Source organism: Orcinus orca, chromosome 12, assembly GCF_937001465.1.
Source record: "Orcinus orca chromosome 12, mOrcOrc1.1, whole genome shotgun sequence".
NCBI lineage: Eukaryota > Metazoa > Chordata > Mammalia > Artiodactyla > Delphinidae > Orcinus > Orcinus orca.
In genome coordinates this window covers 59,877,881-59,900,012 of record NC_064570.1, presented here as the reverse complement: position 1 = coordinate 59,900,012, position 22,132 = coordinate 59,877,881, and the positions used below count along the sequence as shown (strand labels likewise).

At 39.8% G+C, this 22,132-nt stretch overlaps 2 protein-coding genes across 8 annotated transcripts in view; one reads left to right on the top strand and one right to left on the bottom strand.

Moving 5' to 3' along the window:
- KLHL32 (kelch like family member 32) overlaps positions 1-22,132 on the top strand; it is a 232,313-nt gene that overhangs the window by 194,650 nt on the left and 15,531 nt on the right. For all 7 annotated transcript variants that reach the window (XM_049695139.1, XM_049695137.1, XM_004264797.3 and 4 more), the window contains 3 exons: positions 9,726-9,784; positions 12,936-13,128; positions 14,800-14,894. In XM_049695139.1, coding sequence (XP_049551096.1) covers positions 9,726-9,784; positions 12,936-13,128; positions 14,800-14,894 — 347 coding nt within the window. The remainder of the gene's footprint in view (positions 1-9,725; positions 9,785-12,935; positions 13,129-14,799; positions 14,895-22,132) is intronic.
- Positions 11,659-22,132, bottom strand: part of MMS22L (MMS22 like, DNA repair protein) — a 171,843-nt gene continuing 161,369 nt past the window's right edge. The window contains exon 27 of the transcript XR_007470410.1: positions 11,659-11,743. The gene's annotated coding sequence lies outside the window, so the exon portion shown is untranslated. The remainder of the gene's footprint in view (positions 11,744-22,132) is intronic.

Sequence of the window (22,132 nt, the reverse complement as noted above, 5' to 3'; positions counted from 1 at the left end):
TTGTTGAGGATTTTTGCATCTATATTCATCAGTGATATTGGTCTGTAATTTTCTTTTTTTGTAGTATCTTTGTCTGGTTTTGGTATCAGGGTGATGGTGGCCTCATAGAATGAGTTTGCAGAGGAGTGTTCCTTCCTCTGAAAATTTTTGGAAGAGTTTGAGAAGAATGGGTGTTAGCTCTTCTCTAAATGTTTGATAGAATTCACCTATGAAGCCATCTGGTCCTGGACTTTTGTTTATTGGAAGATATTTAATCCCAGTTTCAATTTCATTAGTTGTGATTGATCTGTTCATATTTTCTACTTCTTCCTGGTTCAGTCTTGGAAGGTTATGCCTTTCAAAGAATTTGTCCATTTCTTCCAGGTTGTCCAGTTTATTGGCACAGAGTTGCTTGTAGTAGTGTCGTAGGATGCTTTGTATTTCTGCGGTATCCATTGTAACTGCTCCTTTTTCATTCTAATTTTATTGATTTGAGTCCTCTCCCTCTTTTTATTGATGAGTCTGGCTAAAGGTTTATCAATTTTGTTTATCTTCTTAAAGAACCAGCTTTTAGTTTTTTTGACCTTTGCTATTGTTTTCTTTGTTTCTATTTCATTTATTTCTGCTCTGATCTTTATGATTTCTTTCCTTCTAGTAATTTTGAGTTTTGTTTGTTCTTCTTTCTCTAGTTCCTTTGGGTGTTGTAAGGTTAGATTGTTTATTTGAGATTTTTCTTGTTTCTTGAGGTAGGCTTGTATTGCTATAAACTTCACTCTTAGAACTGCTTTTGCTGCATCCCATAGGTTTTGGATCATCCTGTTTTCATCATAATTTGTCTCTAGTTATTTTTTGATTTCCTCTTTGATTTCTTCAGTGATCTCTTGGTTATTTAGTAACGTATTGTTTAGCCTCCAGGTGTTTGTGTTTTTTATGTTTTTTTTCCCCTGTAATTGATTTCTAATCTTATAGGGTTATGGTCCGAGAAGATGCTTGATATGATCTCAATTTTCTTAAGTTTACCGAGTCTTGATTTGTGACCCAATATGTAATCTATAATGGAGAATGTTCCATGTGCACTTGAGAAGATAGTATAATCTGCTGTTTTTGGATGGAATGTCTTATAAATGTCAATTAGATCTATCTGGTGTATTGTGTCATTTAAAGCTTGTGTTTCCTTATTAATTTTCTTTCTGGATGATCTGTCCATTGGTGTAAGTGAGGTGTTAAAGTCCCCCACTATGACTGAGTTACTGTCAATTTCCTCTTTTATAGCTGTTAGCAGTTGCCTTATGTATTGAGGTGCTCCTATGTTGTGTGCATATATATGTATAATTGTTATATCTTCTTCTTGGATTGATGGCTTGATCATTATGTAGTGTCTTTCCTTGTCTCTTGTAACATTGTTTATTTTAAAGTCTATTTTATGTGATATGAGTATTGCTACTCCAGCTCTCTTTTGATTTCCATTTGCATGGAATATCTTTTTCCATCCCCTCAATTTCAGTCTGTATGTGTCTCTAGGTCTGAAGTGGGTCTCTTGTAGACAGCATATATATGGGTCTTGTTTTTGTATCCATTCAGTGAGCCTGTGTCTTTTGGTTGGAGCATTTAATCCATTCACATTTAAGGTAATTATCGATATGTATGTTCCTTTTACCATTTTCTTAATTGTTTTGGGTTTGTTTTTGTAGGTCCTTTTCTTCTCTTGTGTTACCCACTTAGAGAAGTTCCTTTAGCGTTTGTTGTAGAGATGGTTTGGTGGTGCTGAATTCTCTTGGCTTTTGCTTGTCTGTAAAGCTTTTGATTTCTCTCTTGAATTTGAATGCGATCCTTGCCGGGTAGGGTAATCTTGGTTGTAGGTTCTTCCCTTTCATCACTTTAAATATATCGTGCAACTGCCTTCTGTCTTGTAGAGTTTCTCCTGAGAAATCAGCTGTTAACCTTATGGGAGTTCCCTTGTATATTATTTGTCATTTTTCCCTTGTTGCTTTCAATAATTTTTCTGTCTTTAATTTTTGTCAATTTGATTACTGTTGTCTCTACGTGTTTCTCCTTGGGTTTATCCTGCCTGGGACTCTCTGTGCTTCCTGGACTTGGGTGGCTACTTCCTTTCTCATGTTAGGGAAGTTTTCGACTATAATCTCTTCAAATATTTTCTCGGGTCCTTTCTCTCTTCTCCTTCTGGGACCCCTATAATGCAAATGTTGTTGCGTTTAATGTTGTCCCAGAGGTCTCTTAGGCTGTCTTCATTTCGCTTCATTCTTTTTTCTTTATTCTGTTCCGTGGCAGTGAATTCCACCATTCTGTCTTCCAGGTCACTTATCTGTTGTTCTGCCTCAGTTATTCTGCTATTGACTCCTTCTAGTGTATTTTTCATTTCAGTTATTGTTTTGTTCATCTCTGTTTGTTTGTTCTTTAATTCTTCTAGGTGTTTGTTCTTTAATTCATCTAGGTCTTTGTTAAACATTTCTTGCATCTTCCCGATCTTTGCCTCCATTCTTTTTCCTAGGTCCTGAATCACTTCACTGTCATTATTCTGAATTCTTTTTCTGGAAGGTTGCCTATCTCCACTTCATTTAGTTGTTTTTCTGGGGTTTTATCTTGTTCCTTTATCTGGTACATAGCCCTCTGCCTTTTCATTTTGTCTATCTTTCTGTGAATGTGCTTTTCCTTCCCCAGGCTGCAGAATTGTAGTTCGTCTTGCTTCTGCTGTCTGCCCTCTGGTGGATGAGGCTATCTAAGAGGCTTGTGCAAGCTTCCTGATGGGAGGGACTGGTGGGGGGTAGAGCTGGCTGTTGCTCTGGTGGGCAGAGCTCAGTAAAACTTTAATCCGCTTGTTTGCTGATGGGTGGGACTGGCTTCCCTCCTTCCTGGTTGTTTGGCCTGAGGTGACCCAGCACTGGAGACTACCCAGATCTTTGTTGGGGCTAATGGTGGAATCTGGGAGGGCTCATGCCAAGGAGTACTTCCCAGAACTTTTGCTGCCAGTGTCCTTGTCCCCACGGTTAGACACAGCCAACCCCCGCCTCTGCAGGAGACCCTCCAAAACTAGCAGGTAGGTCTGGTTCAGTCTCCTGTGGGGTCACTGCTCCTTTCCCTGGGTCCTGATGCACACACTACTTTGTGTGTGCCCTCCAAGAGTGGAGTCTTTGTTTACCGCAGTCCTGTCTTAGTCCTGCAATCAAATCCTGCTAACCTTCAAAGTCTGATTCTCTTGCAATTCCTCCTCCCATTCCTGGACCCCCAGGTCGGGAAGCCTAATATGGGGCTCAGAACCTTCACTCCAGTGGGTGGACTTCTGTGGTATAAGTGTTCTCCAGTTTGTGAGTCACCCACCCAGCATTTATGGGATTTGATATTATTGTGATTATGCCCCTCCTACTGTCTCATTGCAGCTTCTCCTTTGTCTTTGGATGTGGGGTATCTTTTTTGGTGAGTTCCAGTGTCTTCCTGTCGATGATTGTTCAGCAGTTAGTTGTGATTCTGGTGCTCTCGCAAGAGGGAGTCGCCATTGGTATTTTGATAGGGATTGCATTGAATTTGTAGATTGCTTTGGGTAGTATGGACATTTTAACAATATTAATTCTTCTTATCCATGAGTAAATATTGTATGTCTTTCCATTTATTTGTGTTATCTTCATTTTCTTTCATCAGTATCTTATAGTTATCAGAAGTACAGGTGTTTTCCTCCTTGGTTAAATTTATCCCTAAGTATTTTATTCTTTTTGATGCACTTGAAAATGGGATTTTCTTTATTTCGTTTTCTGATAGTTTGTTATTAGTGTACATAGATGCAGAAGATTTATGTATGTGAATTTTGTATCCTGCAAATTTACTGAAGTCATTTATTAGTTCTAATAGTGTTTTGGTTGGAACCTTTAAGATTTTCTGTATGTAAGTATCGTGTCACCTGCAAATAGTGACAGTTTTACCTATTCCTTTCCAATTTGAATGCCTCCTCCCCCCCCCCCCCCATTGCTAGTGCTAGGATTTCTAATACTGTGTTAAATAACAGTGGCAAGAGTGGGCATCCTTATCTTCTCCCTGATCTTAGAGGAAAATATTTCAGCTTTTTACCTTGGAGTTATGTTAGCTGTGGGTTTGTCATATGTGGTCCTTTTTACGGTGAAGTATGTTCCCTCTATACCCACTCTGTTGTGAGAGTGTTTAACATAAATTGATGTTGAATTTTGTCAAATTCTTTTTCTTCATCTATTGCGTGTTTGTGTTTTTTCCAGTTTTCTTCTTATAATTGATTTCTAGTTTCATACTGTTGTTGGTCAGAAAAGTAGCTTGATAATGATTTAAATCTCCTTAAATTTATTGAGACTTTTTTGTGGACTAATGTGATTTATCCTGAAGAATGATCCATGTGCCCTTGAAAAGAATCTGTATTCTGCTGGTTTGGGATGAAAGGTTCTGTATATCTATTAAGGTTGTATGGCCTCATGTGTCATTTAAGGGCAATATTTCCTTACTGATTTTCTGTCTAGATCATCTATCCATTGATGCAAGTGGGGTGTTAAAGTCCCCTACTATTGTATTACTGTCAGTATCTCCTTCATGTATGTTAATATTTGCTTTATGTATTTAGGTGCTCCTGTGTTGGGTGCATAAATATTTATGTGTCATACGCTTTTGTTAGATTGATGCCTTTATTATTACATAACACCTTTTTTGTCTCTTGTTGCAGTCTTTGTTTTAAAGTCTATTTTGTATGATATAAGTATTGCTATCCCAATTTTCTTTCATTTCCATGGAGTATGTTATTCCATCCCTTCACTTTTAGTCTGTGTTTGTGTTTAGATCTGGAGTGATTCTCCTATAGGTTGTGTGTGTGTGTGTGTGTGTGTGTGTATCTTGTTTTTTTTAATCCATTCAGCTACCCTCTTTTGATTGGATCACTTAGTCTCTTTACATTTGAAGTGATTATTGATAGGTATGCACTTATTGCTATTTTGCTAATTTTTTTCTGGGTGTTTTTATAGTTCTTCCCTCTTCTTTCTTCTTCTATGTTCTCTTCCCTTGTGACTTTCTTTAGTAATATGTTTGCTTTCCTTTCTTTTTATTTTTTGTGTATTTGTTATAGGTTTTTGGTTTTTGGTTACCATGAGGTTCCTGTAGTAACAATCTGTGTTTATAGCTGTTTAAATTAATGGTCACTTAAGTTAGAGTGCATTCTAAAAGCACTGCATTTTTGTCCATCCTCCACATTTTATGTTTTTGATGTTATCTTTTCCATCTTTTTATTTTGTGTATCACTTAACTAATTATTTTAGATATAGATGATTTTACTACTTCTGTCTTTTAACCTTCATACTAGCTTTGTAGGTGGTTCTTATCCACCTTTACTGTATGTTTGCTTTTATCAGTGAGATTTTTTCTTTCATAATTTTCTTGTTTCTAGTTACGGCCTTTTCTTTTTTGCTTGAAGAAATTCCCTTAACATTTCTTGTAATGTTGGTTTAGTGGTGATGAACTCCTTTAGCTTTTTTTTTTGTGTGTGGTACACGGGCCTCTCACTGTTGTGGCCTCTCCCGCTGCAGAGCACAGGCTCTGGACGTGCAGGCTTAGCGGCCATGGCTCACGGGCCCAGCCGCTCCGCAGCATGTGGGATCTTCCCGGACCGGGCCACGAATCCGTGTCCCCTGCATCGGCAGGCGGACTCTCAACCACTGCGCCACCAGGCAAGCCCTCCTTTAGCTTTTATTTGTGTAGTAAACTCTTCAGTTCTGAAAGATATTACTTCAATTCTGAAAGATAAACTTGCCAGGTAGTGTCTTCTTGGTTGTAAGTTTTTTTCCTTTCAGTACTTTGAATATATTGTGCCAGTTCCTTCTGGACTATAAATTTTCTGCTGAAAACTCAGCTCATTATCTTATGGGGGTTCCCTTGTAAGTAACTAGTTGTTTTTCTCTTGATGCTTTTAATATCTTCTCTTTAACTTTTGACATTTTAATTGTAATGTGTCTTGGTGTGGGTCTCTTTGGTTTCATCTTGTTTGGGACTCTGTACTTCATGGACTTGGATGTCTGTTTCCTTCATCAGGTTAGGGAAGTTTTTTAACCATTATTTCGTCAAATAGGTTTCCTGTCCCCATTTCTCTCTTTTCTCCTTCTGGGACCCCTTTGTTGTGAATTTTAGTAAGCTTGATGTTGTTCCAGAGGTCCCTTAAACTCTTTTTTCTTTTTGGTGTTCTGATTGGATGATTTCCACTACCCTGTCTTCCAGATGGTTGATCCATTCTTCTGCATCTGCTGTTGGTTCCCTCTGGTGTATTTTTCATTTCAGTTATTGTATTCTTCAGTTCTGATTGGTTCTGTTTTACATTTTCTCTTCGTTGAAAGTTCTCATTGTGTTCCTCCATTCTTCTCCTCAGTTTGGTGAGCATCATTTTGGCTATTCCTTTGAACTCTTTATCTGGTAATTTGCTTATCTCCATATTGTTTAGTTGTTTTTCTGAGGATTTGTCTTGTTCTTTTGTTTGGAAGTTCTCTTCGTTTTGCCTAACTCTCTGTGGTTGTTTCTTTGTATTAGGTATATTAGGTATATCAGCTAGGTCTCTCCGTTTGAAAGAGTGGCCTTATGTAGGTGTCCTATGGGGCTCAGTGGTGCAATCTCCCCTGCTTACCCGAGCCAGGAACTCTAGGGGTTTCCCCTGTGTGGGATAGCTGTGCCTTCCTGTTTTGTTTGGGCTGTGATTGGTGCAGGTGTGCTGGTGGGTGGCATGGGTGGCTGCAAGGCCTGGCCATGACTGTTACAGGTGCGCTGTTTATGGGACTGGTCTCCAGTGTGGCAGATACCTTGGTGAGACACCGGTCAGTGCTGGATGGAGCAGCTCACTTGATAGGGTGAGGCAGGAGCTGCTTTGGAGGGGCCAGCTGAGACAGGCCGGTTGGGCAGGGCTGATCCTCAAGGGATTCTGGGGCAGGGTGGATGGTGTTAGCTAGGTTGACTGAGCGTGACAAAAATGGTGCCCACCTGTGCTGGGCCAGCTAGGTGGAAGGAAAGTAAAAAGATGCCTGCCAGCACTTCTGTCCCTAGAGAAAGTTCCAACAGATTGTTGCTCCTTTGGCACATGCCCTAAAATTAGTCAGTGAATCTCCTTCTCATATGGCCCAGGTACTTTTCAAGCTGCTGCCTTTGCACTGGGACTTGGAGTGAGTGAGTTTGTGTCCAAGCCCTTCAAGAGCAGTCTTGGTTTCCCACATCCCTCTGGCTCTCCTGAATATAATCCTCACTGTTTTTCAAAGCTGCACATTATTGGGGCTTGTTTCCTGGTGCAGGTCCTCTGGGCTGGGAATCCCAATGTGGGGCTCAGACTCCTTGCTCATCAGGGGCTACCACCACTGTGGCTGTGATATCCCTCCCACTTGTGGTTGCTGTACCCAGCATGTGGGTTCTGACTAGGCTACATCTGTGTCCCTACTTCTCATCTCAACATCCTTAGCTGCAGAAAATCTGTTCTGCTAGTCTTCAGGTCATTCTCAGAGATTTGTAGTTACCGTTCTGGTGTGTTTGTGGGAGGAGGTAAGCTCAGGCTCTTCCTACTCTGCTTTCTTGATCCTGCCCCAGTACACATTTTTTAAAATCAAAAAATTTCCCTATGAAACTTATAGTTTGGCTCAATTTTAGATCTTTATTGCAAAATGAGTTGCTCCTTTGTGATACTTATTAAAATAAGAATGTTATTCATTTTACGCTAGCATCTAGAACTCTGTATAGGGCAATATTTCTAAAGATAGATTTTTTTTGGGGGGTTCTCATATTTCTGTTATTTTACTACCTAATATTTAATATCTACTAGTGTTATTTTCTCACTGTGCTCTTTTATGTGTTGTTTTATAGTTTTTCCATTTGGTCATAAAAATTAAAGTAGAATCAATAATTTCTAGGTTTTACAGGTCTCAGTGTACACCCCAAATGTGAAAAGAAGTATGAGGACAAATGGGAGAATCTTAGCTAGAATTGTGATAGGATTTTAGTGGTTCTTGGTCTAGCAGAAGGTCTCAAGTCTTTTGGATCTAAGCTGTTGTCAAGAGGGCTTCAAAAAAGTTGAGAATAACAGCAGCTGTTATCTGCGCTGTCCAATATGGTAGCTAGTAGCCAGGTAAGACTCATATAAGAAAAGCTCATTACCTTATTGAGCACTTGAAGTGTGGCTAATCTGGATTGACTTGTTCTGTGTCAAAAATGCACAGGACTTTGAGGACTCAGTATGAAAGAAAGAATATAAAATAGCTCAATAAGTTTTTATTAATTTTATGTTGAAATGGTAATACTTTGGCTACACAGCAGTTCACCCTTATCTGCAGTTTTGCTTTCTGTGGTTTTAGTTACCCACAATCAAACATGGTCTGGAAATATTAAATGGAAAATTCCCTAAGTAAACAGTTCGGAAGTTTTAAGTTGTGCACTGTCCTGAATAGCATGATGAAATCTCGTGCCATTCCACTCCATCATGCTCCAGATCCCCAAACATTGACATGGTCTGCTTTTGACATTTAACCATTGACAGCATCATGGCTCCATGACCCAGGGTCACCTGAAGCAGATGATCCTTCCTCTGACGTACTGTCAGAAGGTCAGTAGTCGCCTGATGATATGTCACAATGCTTATATCATTCCCCTCACTTCATCTCATCAAGTAGGTTATCATCTATGTCATCACCAGAAGAAGGAGGAGTACAATACAGTAAGGTATTTTGAGAGAGATACCACATTTACATAACTTTTGTTAGAGTACATGGTTATAATTGTTCAAATTCATTATTAGTTATTGTTGTTAATCTCTAACTGTGCCTAATTTATACATTAAACTTTATCATAGGTATGTATGTATAGGAAAAAACAAAATATATATATGTTTGGTACTATCCACACTTTAAGGCATCTACTGCAGGCCTTGGAATGTGTCCCCCACAGATAAGGGAGCACTACTTTTTTTTTTTTTTTTTTTTTTTGCGGTACGCGGGCCTCTCACTGTTGTGGCCTCTCCCGTTGCAGAGCACAGGCTCCGGATGCACAGGCTCAGCGGCCATGGCTCACGGGCCCAGCCGCTCCGCGGCATGTGGGATCTTACCAGACCGGGGCACGAACCCGTGTCCCCTGCATCAGCAGGCGGACTCTCAATCACTGCGCCACTAGGGAAGCCCGGGAGCACTACTTTTTAATGTGAACACTGGGAAGTTTAAAATGGCATATGTAACTCCTGTTTGCGGTTCTTATTATATTCTGTTGGACAGCACTGGCTCTAGATCTCTTTTGATAAGTAATGTATTTTCTTAGATATGGGTCTTCCAAAGAGACATCAAGATATCACTATGTTAGTGCACATAAGACTAGAGCTGTAAAATTACCAAGGTAGCTAAGGACAAGACTTTTCCATATAACTCTGCCCCAGCATAACCTGTACAGAGATTTGTCTAAGTGCGCTATGCTTGCTCCCACTCCCTCACCATACTTCGCCCTTCATTCTGGCCATGCAGAGCAGCTTGACAAAATTGGGGGCCTCCTGGAAATCTCAGCATACTTGTTGCTTGCTCTCAGCTGGATCGCTTCTGAAATGTTTCTTGAAAATGCAACTGCTTCAACAATAAGCTTCTTAATTATGTCGTGGGTTCACCACGAGGGTATACAAACAGACCCTCAGCAGTAGCTAATTTTCCTTTAATTGTATCTCATTCTCATGTTGGAATATCCCATTTCTTATTCATGAAAGCCTAACACGTGTTAATCCATTACAGGTGGAGTAACTAACACGGCACAGTATCAGAACAGACTAATGGTATATGAACCTAACCAGGTAAGACTCATATAAGAAAAGCTCATTACCTTAATTAAAATGAATTTTTAAAGATTGCTACAGTAATTAGGAGTTGGAATGCCAAGTCTATACACACACATGCAACTTAAACTTACATAGAGAAAAGGAAGCATCTGGTTAAACTTTTTGGTTGCCTTTTTTTCTCACAAAACACAGAATTTCAGCTCTTGTCGTTTTATGCTATACTCAATGCTCAACTTTTTCAGAGTTTTGCATAATGTAGGAAAAAGGGAAAATATATTGATGAGTTAAATGCCTTTATTACCATGTATCTCAAGTGGCTGCTCATCATTGAGGCATCATGAGAAAGGAATTGGATTGTCCTATTGCCACATCCTTTTAGAAGGCCTGTCATTCTAGGAGGGGAACGTGCTTATGGTTTCCTTATTCCCAAATAAAGTGATAACTTTTATTTAACTCTATATAGTCAACGTATCCCAGGACAGTGTGTAGGACAAATCTGAAGGAGAAGTATCTGAAGAGTTGGCGCATGTTTTTCATCTAAGAGCTGGGCCTGCACTGGGAGTATTTTGATGGTGGCTGTCCCTTCTATCCACTTTTCATGCACACTTAATGACTTTTCTTTCCCCCAAAGAAGAACTATTTTTATTCTCTTTTCCTTCTACCAAAGTATCTGTAACTGTGGCACATGTTTGCTGAATTTTGTCTTTTCTATGATTTTGGTAATATAAGTATTTTTCATGATTTTGACAATATTCCAGAATGATTTGATTAGGAGGTTTCATCTTCATCAGCTGAAGATAATGGAACACAAAACAACAGGTTGGCTTTGGCACTCTGGGTTGGGACTAGCCATCAAATATATGTTCAGAGTGACCTCAGTCTATTTAGTATTTTTTAATTTTAACAATTACTTGATTCTGAGTTTAGCGAAGGTATTTCTGTCTTTGCAAGTGTTTCCTGATGTCATTAGAGGCTGTAGGTTTCAGAGACCACATGTCCCTGGGCCGGATGTCCCAAGAGGGATCATTAATTGCAGTTGCTTAAGTTTGGTGCACACGTGGTTAAAGAGGAAGAAGGTGTTAACATTTCTCAGATGAGTTCTGTTTCATGTTTGTACACACATGCTCTTTTTAAAAATTCTGCTGGCATATTGTTTACGGTGGGTACTGGCAAACATCACATCTGCTTGCATCTTGCTCAGAATCTCAATAACTCTATCATTCAGCCCTGGTGCTTATTTCTCTTCTAGGCCTTTGTGGAGAGTCGATAATGCCTGCCATCTGCCACAGAGCACATCGCTACCTGCCAACAGGCAGGCTGGGGTGACCTCTGCTTCCCCAGCACTGATTAGTATTCACACGCTAGCTTATTAGGAATGACCCCACCAGGCCTCTCTGTTTCTTTGCCTTTGCAGCGGTTGGCGGCTCACCTGGCAGGCACGGCAGTGAAGGAAGCTAAAGATATAATCAGGGGATGCAGTCAGGCTTTGCAAACCAGATGGCATCCATAGTCCTGTGGCAGGGGACTGGACTGCTAGTGGAAACATTGATTCCTAGTACTGTGATGGGTTGCCTCATTTTAGAAAGCACCTAAGGAAAGCATCATCAGTCTTGAGTTAAATCCACTCATGCATAATGTATTAAAGATATTTCTTAAGAGAATATCTGAAAGAAAGGTTTGACTGTTTTATTAAAGATACATTTAATTGGAAGGAGGTTCTTAATGTGACATGTTTAAAAAGGGGGGAGCAGATAAATTCAAGCCTTAAAAAACTGGACAAACCATTTTCTTTTTCTCATGTTAGTGTGTCTTTAAAAGAGAAATTACAAATGAGCCAGTCGATAAGCCAATAGTGAATGGACCAATATTTATACAAAACTTTCTTTTTTCCTTCTTCCTTTACAGCTCTGTGAACTGAAATTCTGTGTATTCAAACCATCATACGATTTTTCTGGTCGAAATCCAAATTTTTCTCTGCAAAAAGAAATAATCTATGTTCTTCCTGTATGTTTAGTGTTTATGTAAAAAGAAAATGGTAAGGTTTACTTACCTGACCATTACTTAGCTGAGATTTAAAATTAAAGTCATATTTGATTTTCATCTATTTTTACATTATATTTTAAATAGGAGCCTTATTTGAGAGGGGTTGAGCATACCTTTCTCATTCCTGAGAGTGATCTAGAACCAAAAATTAGAGGTTTCACCATTCCCTAAAGTTACCACAGAACATTGGTCTTCTAACAAAACAGATAACCATGTGCCTGGAAATAACCTTTCCCAATCTGCTGAAGATGTGAGTGTAAATATATTAAAGGCTGTGAGGGGTTTGTTGCTGAATCAAATCTTTTTTTTTTTTTTTTTTGCGGTACGCGGGCCTCTCACTGCTGTGGCCTCTCCCGTTGCGGAGCACAGGCTCTGGACGCGCAGGCTCAGCGGCCATGGCTCACGGGCCCAGCCGCACCGCGGCATATGGGATCTTCCCGGACCGGGGCACGAACCCGCGTCCCCTGCATCAGCAGGCGGACTCTCAACCACTGTGCCACCAGGGAAGCCCCCACAATAACTTTTTAAAAGTGCATATTATTGGACATATGTGCCAGGCATTGTTCTAAATGCTTTAGGTGTATTAGCTCATTTACTCTTCACAAAAGGCTTGTCAGGTGGGTACTGTTATCTCTGTTTTACAGATGAGGAAACAGGCACACACAGGTTAAGTAAATTGCCAAGGTCACACACAGATGATAAACTCAGGCATTCTGGATCCAGAGCCTGTTTTGTTATCATTATACCACCATACACAGTATACCTAACCATGCACTTGTACTCTTAAGTCATTTGCAGGAGTAAGTTCTCTCAATTGGGAGAAATAACCAATCATGAAAACTTCTAAATTCCCATATGCTCCCCTTACAAATTCAAAATGCAACCCAAGGAAGAGGAAATGCCTTACGTAAGTTGCAAATAGAGTTAGAACATGTGGGCTCTTCTGCACTTGTTCTCAGGCAAGAAGCCCATACCTTTCAAAGTATATAAACAACATTCAAATAGAATGTGATTGACCAACATTAGAGTCCCCACTACTAATGAGGCACTGCTGTTTTCTGCCCTGGAGGTCTCCACTTAACAGAATTCACCTGAGTTTCTTTTTTCTCTTTTTTTGTCTCAGAATAAGTGGATAAGCCGCAGCCCCATGCTGCAGAGGCGGGTCTACCATTCCATGGCTGCTGTTCAAAGGAAGCTTTATGTTCTTGGAGGCAATGACCTGGACTACAATAACGACCGGGTCCTCGTGCGGCATATAGATGCCTACAACATGGACGCTGACCAGTGGACGCGTTGTAATTTTAACCTGTTGACTGGCAAGTACCTTTGATTGAGTAAATCGGGAAAAGCAGAGATTCAGGAAGTTGCCATACTTGTTTTCTTAGATATCCGTAGTGCAGCTGTAAATATTAAGTGCATGGTGGTAGAACAACTTGCTCTTATTACCCAGAAGGGTGTGCATTGTTTATCTCACAAAATCGGACTCAATCAGGTGGCTGAACATCTGGTTTCTCAGGGCCTGTGTTACCTTTGTGTGTGTTTTCACGTTGCCGAGAGAGACGTGTCAGGTCCATTATTGTCTATCAGTATCCATGTAGGAACATTGGTATAAGTAGGAGGAACCGGGTGTTGAAAGAGGTAATGACTCTTTACAGGAGCAATTTATTTTTTACTTCTCACTACTTTTAGTCCTCTTATTTCTTGCGAGTGCAGAATGGTCTTCATTGTTTGTCAGTGTCAAATATCGTTTCTGCCTGTATTCTCCTAAAGACAAAACCTTAGAGATGTTCCGTGCATGGGGGTTTGGCAGCACTTCTGGCCACACAGACGCACCCAAGCATTACCACGGGGTAGCACTAGGTAGGGACCATACTCATCCCACAGGGGAATAAAATGAAAGCAGCAAACAGCTTACCCCTGACTTTTTTTTATGAAGTCGAAAACTTGTCCTCCCTTTTCGGCCTACGTGATTAAGATCCCTTCTAGGCTGCTCTAGTACGAAAAATCGCAAACTCGAACGGGTGGGCTGGACTGTTGCCTCAAGACACTTTAATATGCTGAGTGGGCACTCAATCACTCACAGCTGCTGCTACGGAGGCCACAGTGGGGGCATAACCAGTGTGAGAGGTTCAGATGCTTTGTATTGAGCTCCTGTTTTTGCGAAAATGATCTTTGAGGCCCACCTACAAGCACTTAACTCTTAAGTTGCTGTAGTGGTACCTTAGCCCCTTGGTCCCTCGATCTGTGATTCTGTCTGCTATAGGATCCAACTTATTTATTACCCGAGTCAATCCTGTGTCAGCCCATCAATAAAAAGAGACTATCTCACTCTCTGATGGCCTCCAGGGAAGAATATGTAGTAGTGAGTTATTCTATCTTCTTTTTTAAGTGGGGGAGGAACCTTTCATCATTTTGGCGTGTCAGTATCTAGGGACTACCCAGGCTGGTCCCAGCTCAGGAACTTTAATATAGTCTTAAAACTGTTGTGTATGTAAAGAAAAGAAGGGTAGTAACTTTATCAATCTTTTCTGTCATTTATCTTCATTTGGGGCACACTAGGGGCATGGCTCTGTTTTATTGGCTTCTTGCGGTTGCAGCCATTACAAATGTAAGCACTTGCTTAAAAGCATTTGTAGTACAAGAGGTGTTTTGCATTCCTAAAATATACCATATCAACTAATGGCATACAACATAGTATAAAATTTAGTTCTATGTGGATTATTGCTGTATTTAATGCTGTATTTACTAACTTGGCTGGCTATTAAGTGTTATGGCCGGATTCTGACCCAACACAGAGTCATTCTCTGAGAGTGGTTAATTCTTCCCTCTGAGAACTGGGAGACAGTGATTAGTTGAGGCAGAAATCCTGTGGAATATACAAGTGTGCCACAGAGGGAAATTGTATCCTTCAGTGGCAAAAGGGTTAATGAAGACATGCAAGGAAATGGATTTATTTTTCCTCTTTTATTCACTTCTCTTTACTTTAGGCCAAAATGAATCTGGAGTTGCTGTCCATAATGAGAGAATATATTTAGTGGGTGGATATTCGATTTGGACAAACGAGCCTCTGGCTTGCATCCAGGTGAGTGGTTTAAGTTCCTTTTGGAGTTTGTTCAAGTGGTTCAGTGAGGTTATTTTTGCAATGCTGCTATTGCAGGGAGAGATGTTTACAGGTAGGAAAAAGATTGAGCTTCCTTTGTGCAGCTAGTTCAGCCACTAAACTTCATCCTGCATCCTAAAGATGCTAACTAATAAATGATGGAGCCCTGTTGAAAATAAAGATGGCAGTGAGCTTTGGAAACATGTTATACTGGAAATGGGGAAAGTGGAATGCTTTTTCCTTTCTTTTAAACCAAAACATCTAGAAATCTTGGTAATAGTACTTTCACATCTGCAAAACTTTACAAATGTCTCCTTTCTATACCATTTTCTTATTTTCTGTATTACAATTCATTCAACAAATGCCACCTATGAAGGTGGTGTTCTTTCCTGGCAGAAGTGAGTAGTAGTTGTTTACGATTGGAAGCTTGTATTGCTTCCCGCTTAGAACTGTTTTTACTGTGTTCTGTAGGTGTTTTTATCATGTTTTCATTTTCATTTGTCTCCAGGTAATTTTTTAATTCCTCTTTGATTTCTTCAGTGATCCACTGGTTGTTGAGTAGCATGTAGGTTAGCATCCATGGGTTGTGTTTTCTGCAGTTTTTTCTTACAGTTAATTTTTATTCTAGTAGAGTTGTAGTCATAAAAAGATGCTTGATATGATTCCACTATTCTTAAATTTACCAAGGCTTGTTTTGTGGTCTAGCATGTGATCTATCATGGAGAATGTTCCATGTGCAACTGAAAAGAATGTGTATTCTGTTGCTTTTGGATGGAATGTCCTGTATGTGGCTATTAAGTCCATCTGGTTTGATGCTTCATTTAAGTCCAGTGTTTCTTTATTGATTTTCTGTCTGGGTGATCTGTTCACTGATGTAAGTGGCATGTTAAAATACCCTACTATTATTGTGTTACTGTCGTTATCCCCCTTTATGTCTGTTAATATTCACTTTATGTATTTAGGTGCTCCTATTTTAGGTGCATAGATATTTACAAGTGTTATATCTTCTACTTGGATTGACTTCTTGATCATTATGTAATGCCCTTCTGTGTGTCTTGTACCAGTCTTTGTTTAAACTCTGTTTTGTCTGATATAAGTATTGCTACACTGGCTTTCTTTTGATTTCCATTTGTATAGAAAATCTTTTTCAATCCCCTCACTTTCAGTGTATGCGTGTGTTTAGATATGAAGTGAGTCTCTTGTGGGCAGCATATATATAGGTCTTGTTTTTGTATCCATTCAGCCACTCTGTGTCTTTTGATTGAAGCGTTTAGTGCATTTACATTTAAAGTAATTATCAATATGTATGTTCCTATTGCCATTTTGTTAATTTTGGGGGGGTTGTTTTTGTAGATCTTTCTTCCCCCTTCTTTTGTTCTCTTGTGATTTGATGACTATATTTAGTGTTATGTTTGGATTCCTTTCTCTTTTTTTCTATGTACCTATTGTAGATTTTTGATTACCATGAGGTTTATATATAGCAATCTGTGTATGTGTGTGTGTGTGCATAGTTTTAAAACATACATGTTGTTTTAAGTTGCTGATCTCTTAATTTCAAATGCATTTTAACAACCCTGCATTTGTATTCCCCTCATGATTACTGTTTTTGACATCATGTTTTATATCACATTGTTTTGTGTATCCCTTAACTGCTTATTGTGGATATAAATGAGTTTTACTACTTTTGTGTTTTAACTTTTCTACTGGCTTTCTGTGTGGATGATTTCCTACCTTAACCGTTTGTTTACATTTACTGATGAGCTTTTTCCATTCATAATTTTCATGTTTCTAGTTGTGGCCTTTTAAGTGAAATAGAAAAGAGAAGCTCCTTTAACGTTTCTTGTAAAGCTGGTTTGGTGGTGCTGAACTCTGCTAGCTTTTGCTTGTTTGTAAAACTTTTGACCTCTCCGTTAATTCTAAAAGAGAGCCTTGCTGGGTGGAGTATTCTTGGTTGTAGGGTTTTCCCTTTCATCACTTTAAATATATTGTGCCAATCCCTTCTGGCCTGCAGAGTTTCTGTTAAAAAGTCAGCTTATAGCCTTATGACAGTTCCCTCATGTACAACTTTTTGCTTTTCCCTTGCAGTTCTTAATATTCTTTCTTTAATTTTTGCCATTTTAATCAATGTATCTTGGTGTGTTCCTTTTTGGGTTAATCCTGTATGGGACTCTGTGCTTCCTGGATTTGGGTGACTGTTTCCTTTCCCAGATTAGGGAAGTTTTCAATTATTATGTCTTCAAATATTTTCTCAGCCCCTTTCTCTCTTCTCTTGGGACCCCTATAATGCGAATATTAGTGTGATTGATGGTGTCTCAGAGGTCTCTTAAATTGTCCTCATTTATTTTTATTCTTTTTTCTGTTCAGCATCAGTGATTTCCACTACTCTGTCTTCCAGCTCACTGATTCATACCTCTGTATCATAGAGTCTGTTGATTCCTTCTAGTGTATTTTTCATTTCAGTTATTGTATTCTTCATCTCTGGTTGTTCTTTATAGTTTCTAACTCTGTTAAAAACTTCTGGGCCTCCCTGGTGGCGCAGTGGTTGAGAGTCCGCCTGCCGATGCAGGGCACGCAGGTTCGTGCCGCGGTCCGGGAGGATCCCACATGCCGCGGAGCGGCTGGGCCTGTGAGCCGTGGCTGCTGTGCCTGCGCGTCCGGAGCCTGTGCTCCGCAACGGGAGAGGCCACAACAGTGAGAGGCCTGCATACCGGAAAAAACAAAACAAAACAAAAAAACAAAAAAAAAACCTTCTAACTTCTTGCTTTGTGCATTCATTCTTCTCCTAAGTTCTTTGATCATCTTTACAGTCACTACCCTGAACTCTTTCTCAGGTAGATTGCCTATCCATTTCACTTAATTCTTCTTCTGGGTTTTTTATCTTGTTCCTTCATTTGGAGTATGTCCCTCTGTTGCCTTGTTTTGCCTAACTTGCATTTAAAATTTTTCTGTGTCTGGTAGGTTGGTTACAGTTCCCAGCCTTGGGTAAGTGACCTTTTGTAGGAGATGTCCTATGCATCTTGGCAGCACACACCCCTCTCATCACCAGAGCTACATGCTCTAGTGGTGCCCCTATATGGGCTGCATGGGTCCTTCTTTTGTGACGGGCTGACTGCTGTGGCTCACTGGAGGATGGAGTCAGGGTCCAGAAGACCTCAGGGCTGCTGCCTGCCCACTGGTGGATGAAGCCAGATCCTGGGCCTAATGCTGGCCTACTGGTGGGCAGAACTGAGTTCTGGGAACTGGTTGCAGGGCCCAGGGGTTCCAGAGCTATTGTCCAATCACTGGTGGCTGTGGCTAGTTCCTAACACAGTTGGTTGCAGGGTCTGGGCTGTCCTGAAGCTTGTATTGGCCTGCTAATGGGCAAGGCCAGGGCCCAGCCAGTGTGAGGGCAGGGTCTGGCCTGCTGGTGGAATGGCCAGTTCCACAGCCTGCAGGGCTGTGGTTGTATTGTGGCTCATGTTCACCCCCTTGGTGGTTAACAGTGGTCCTGAGACTAGAGAGGCTCACCAGAGGCTGTTGCAAAGGCCCAGGGATTTCTGGGGCTGCCCACTGTGTCCCAGCATCTCTGGGTGGAGGGCCCTAGGGGCCCCATATCTAGTGTCTGTGTACTAGTTTGTAGGGCTGTGTCCTGAGCCCTCTGGTAGGCAGAGCCATGTCCGGGGAGCTCTGGGCTCAGGGAGTTTTAAGGCAGCCCTTCTGCTAATGGGTGGAGCTGTCTCTGCTCAGTTAGCTGCTTGGCCTGAGGCATCCCAGCACTGGTACCTAGTCTGTTGGGCCAGGGTAGGGCTGGGTCCCAAGGCTAAAAAGGTAGAGGGAGGATTAAAAAGTGGCGCTTGCCAGCACCAGTGTCCATGAGGTAGAATGAGCTCCCCAGAATGGCCGCCTCCAGTGTCTGTGTTCACAGGGTGAGCTGTGAGATCACTCCAAGATAAGCAGGTAGGTCTGACCAAGGCTTCTTTCAAATTACTGCTTCTGCTCTGGGACCAGGAGTGTAAGATTTCATGTGCACCCTTTAAGAGTGAAGTCTCTATTTCCTCCAGTCCTCAGGCACTCCTGAAAGTAGGCGCTGCTGGCCTTCAAAGCCAAATGCTCTGGGGGCTCATCTTCCCAGTGTAGGACCCCTGTGCTGGGAAATCCAACACGGGGCTCAGACCCCTCACTCCTTTGGAAGAACCTCTGCAATTGTAATTACTCTCACCACTGTGGGTTGCCCACCTGTGGGTATGGAACTTGACTAAATCACAACTCCGCCTCTCTTACCCATCTCGGTGTGGTACCTTCTTTATATCTTTAGTTGTAGAAAGTCTTTTCTGGTAGGTTCCAAACTTTTTCATCAATGGTTGTTCTGCAAATAGTTGTAATTTTGGTGTGCCTGTGAGAGGAGGTGAGCTTAGGGTCTTCTACTGTACCATCTTGGCCAATCTCCAGAGGCAGTACACTCTTCGACATCAATCTTAGAAATATTATTTTTAATGTGTCTCTATTTCCTGGCTTCTGGAGTATCCAGGGTTTTTCCTCTGACTCTAATGTCTCCTCTTTCATTTCTAATTTATTTATTTTCTTCTTTGATTAGCAGTTTTATTATTATCATTTTTTATTGGGGTATAGTTGTTTTACAATGTTGTTAGTTTCTACTGTACAGCGAGTAGAGTTCCCTGTGCCATACAGCAGGTTCCTATTAGTTATCTGTTTTATACATAGTAGTGTATATATGTCAATCCCAATCTCCCAATTCATCCTACCACCACCCCCCCGCTTTCCCCTCTTGGTGTCCATACATTTGTTCTCTACATCTGTCTCTATTTCTGCCTTGCAAACTGGTTCATCTGTGCCATTTTTCTAGATTCCACATATATACATTAATATACAATAGTTGTTTTTCTCTTTCTGACTTAACTTCTAATTTATTTGAGTCCTCTCTTTTTTCCTTGGTAAGTCTAGCTACAGGTTTACCTATTTTTGTTTATCTTTTAAAAGTGGGTTTAAGCTTTACTGACCTTTTCTATTGTCTTTTTATAGTTTCTATTTCATTTATTTCCACTCTGATCTTTGTTGTTTCCTTCCTCTACTAACTTTTGGGCTTAGTTTGTTCTTCTGTATCTAGTTCCTAGTGTAAATTTAGGTTATTTATTTGAACTTTTTTTTCTTAACGTAGGTACCTCTATGATCTTCTCTCTTTCAACAGCTTCTGCTGCATCCCATAAGTTTTAGTATGTTACATTACATTTTCATTTGCTTCAAGGTATTTATTTTCTGATTTTTCTTTTGATTTCTTCTTTGACCCGTTGTTCAGTGACATGTTATTTAATCTTCACATATTTGTGAATTTTCCAGTTTTCTTCTTCTGATTCCTAATTTCATACCATTGTGGTCGGAAAGGATGTGTGATATGATTTCAATCTTAATAAATTTAAGACTTGTTTTGTGGCCTAACATATATCCTGGGGAGTGTTCCAGAATATATTTTCCTCAAGTGTACATGGGACATTTATAAAAACCAATCATGTACTAGGGTTAAGGCTACAAAGACTTAAAAATTAAGTATTATGTATGTAGACTATAATATCTAACTACAATATAATTAAGTTAGAACTTAAAAAGTTAGTTAAATAAACTCCTACTTTGCTAAGTAACTCCTCATGGGTTAAAGAAGTCCTAATGGAAGTTTAAAAAATACCCAGAACTTAAGGATAATAAAAACAGTACATAGCAAAGCATGTGGGATACATATAGCGTAAGTTAGAACATGAACAAAAAAACCTTCAAAGTAGAAGAGAGAATAATAACGATAGGAAAATAATGAAGTAGGAAACAAAAATACAGTAGAAAAAATTATCAAAGGCACAAATTAGTTCTTTGAAAAATCTTGAAACTCTTTATGGGAGTCTTTAGTTAACTGAAGTCTACCTTGTACTAGAGTTTGGTCCTATCTTTTGGATAACAACAAACAAGCAAACTATTTTCTTTCAAGGAGGGCTTCCAGTCTTTCATCTGTGCATGTATTTGTCAGTCACTGTCTTTGGGGTTTCTTTTTATTTTGTTCTTTTCAGAACTGTAGAACACTGAACTGAGCAATAGGCAGGGATCTGTAATGCTGGGACCCTGGTTTTTAAGTGGTTTGGGACCCTTCATTTGACTACTTACTCAATAGAAGCAAGTTTGGGTTTATTAAAAAGATGCAAATTTTAAATATACGTATGGGTATATTTCTACTAATTGTAATGTTCAATTAGATGAAGGAATAGAAATCAAGATGGAATGGTCACTAATCATATACACTAATTAACGCTTCATGACTTCTGGTTGTTCCCAAACAAATCTGTCCTCAAAAGATGAAGAGGTGAGGTACATGTGTATATCTTAAACCAGAGGATATTCTAGAGTAGCCTCAGAACTACAGTGATTCTAAAAAAGATGTGATTCTTAAATGTTTTAATCAATGCCTATGTTAGTGGAATAAATTTCATCTCTGAGACTGGACAGTAAAATATTCTACTATATTTGCTTTTTTAAAAAATTAGCATTATGAAAAGTTCTGTGTTCCAGTAGTCATTTTGAAGTACCAAATCAGTAATTTTGCAAATGCTGTGTTTATTCCCTTGGCTGGCACAGTAGTCTCACAAAGCACAGATAAATTTGAAAAAGGCTTTTAAGAGCCTTTATTGTTTATAGATAATAAGTTCATATAAGCATATGGATTGTCACTTAAAGAGATGCTTGGAATGAAAGTCTTCATTGATAAGAGACTTTCATTTTAGTTATTCACAACTGGTTATGGTTTACATTACCATTCATTCTAAACTATGGTTGCACAATCTCAAATACTTGTTTTTTTGGTGACTACAGAACTATTTATTTTGGTTCACTAAAAGTAAATATGTTGATGGTTGGAGAGACTAGCTACGTGTTCAAAAGGAAGCCATTTCTCTACTACTTGCTGGAAGAATATCCAACAGAGAAGAAAGATGAGAGACTGGAATAGTGTTTATGAGAAGATATTGATTAGACAGTAGAAATTCCTGAGTACCTATCAGCAGGATGAAAATTACAGGAAAGAGAGGAGACAAGATGGTGGAGTAGAAAGATGTGAGCTCACCTCTTCTTACGGAAGCACCAAAATTACAAGTAACCGCTGAACAACCACTGACAAAAAAACACTGCATCCTACCTAAAAAGTTACCCTACATCCAAAGACAAAGAAGAATCCACAGCTAGATTGT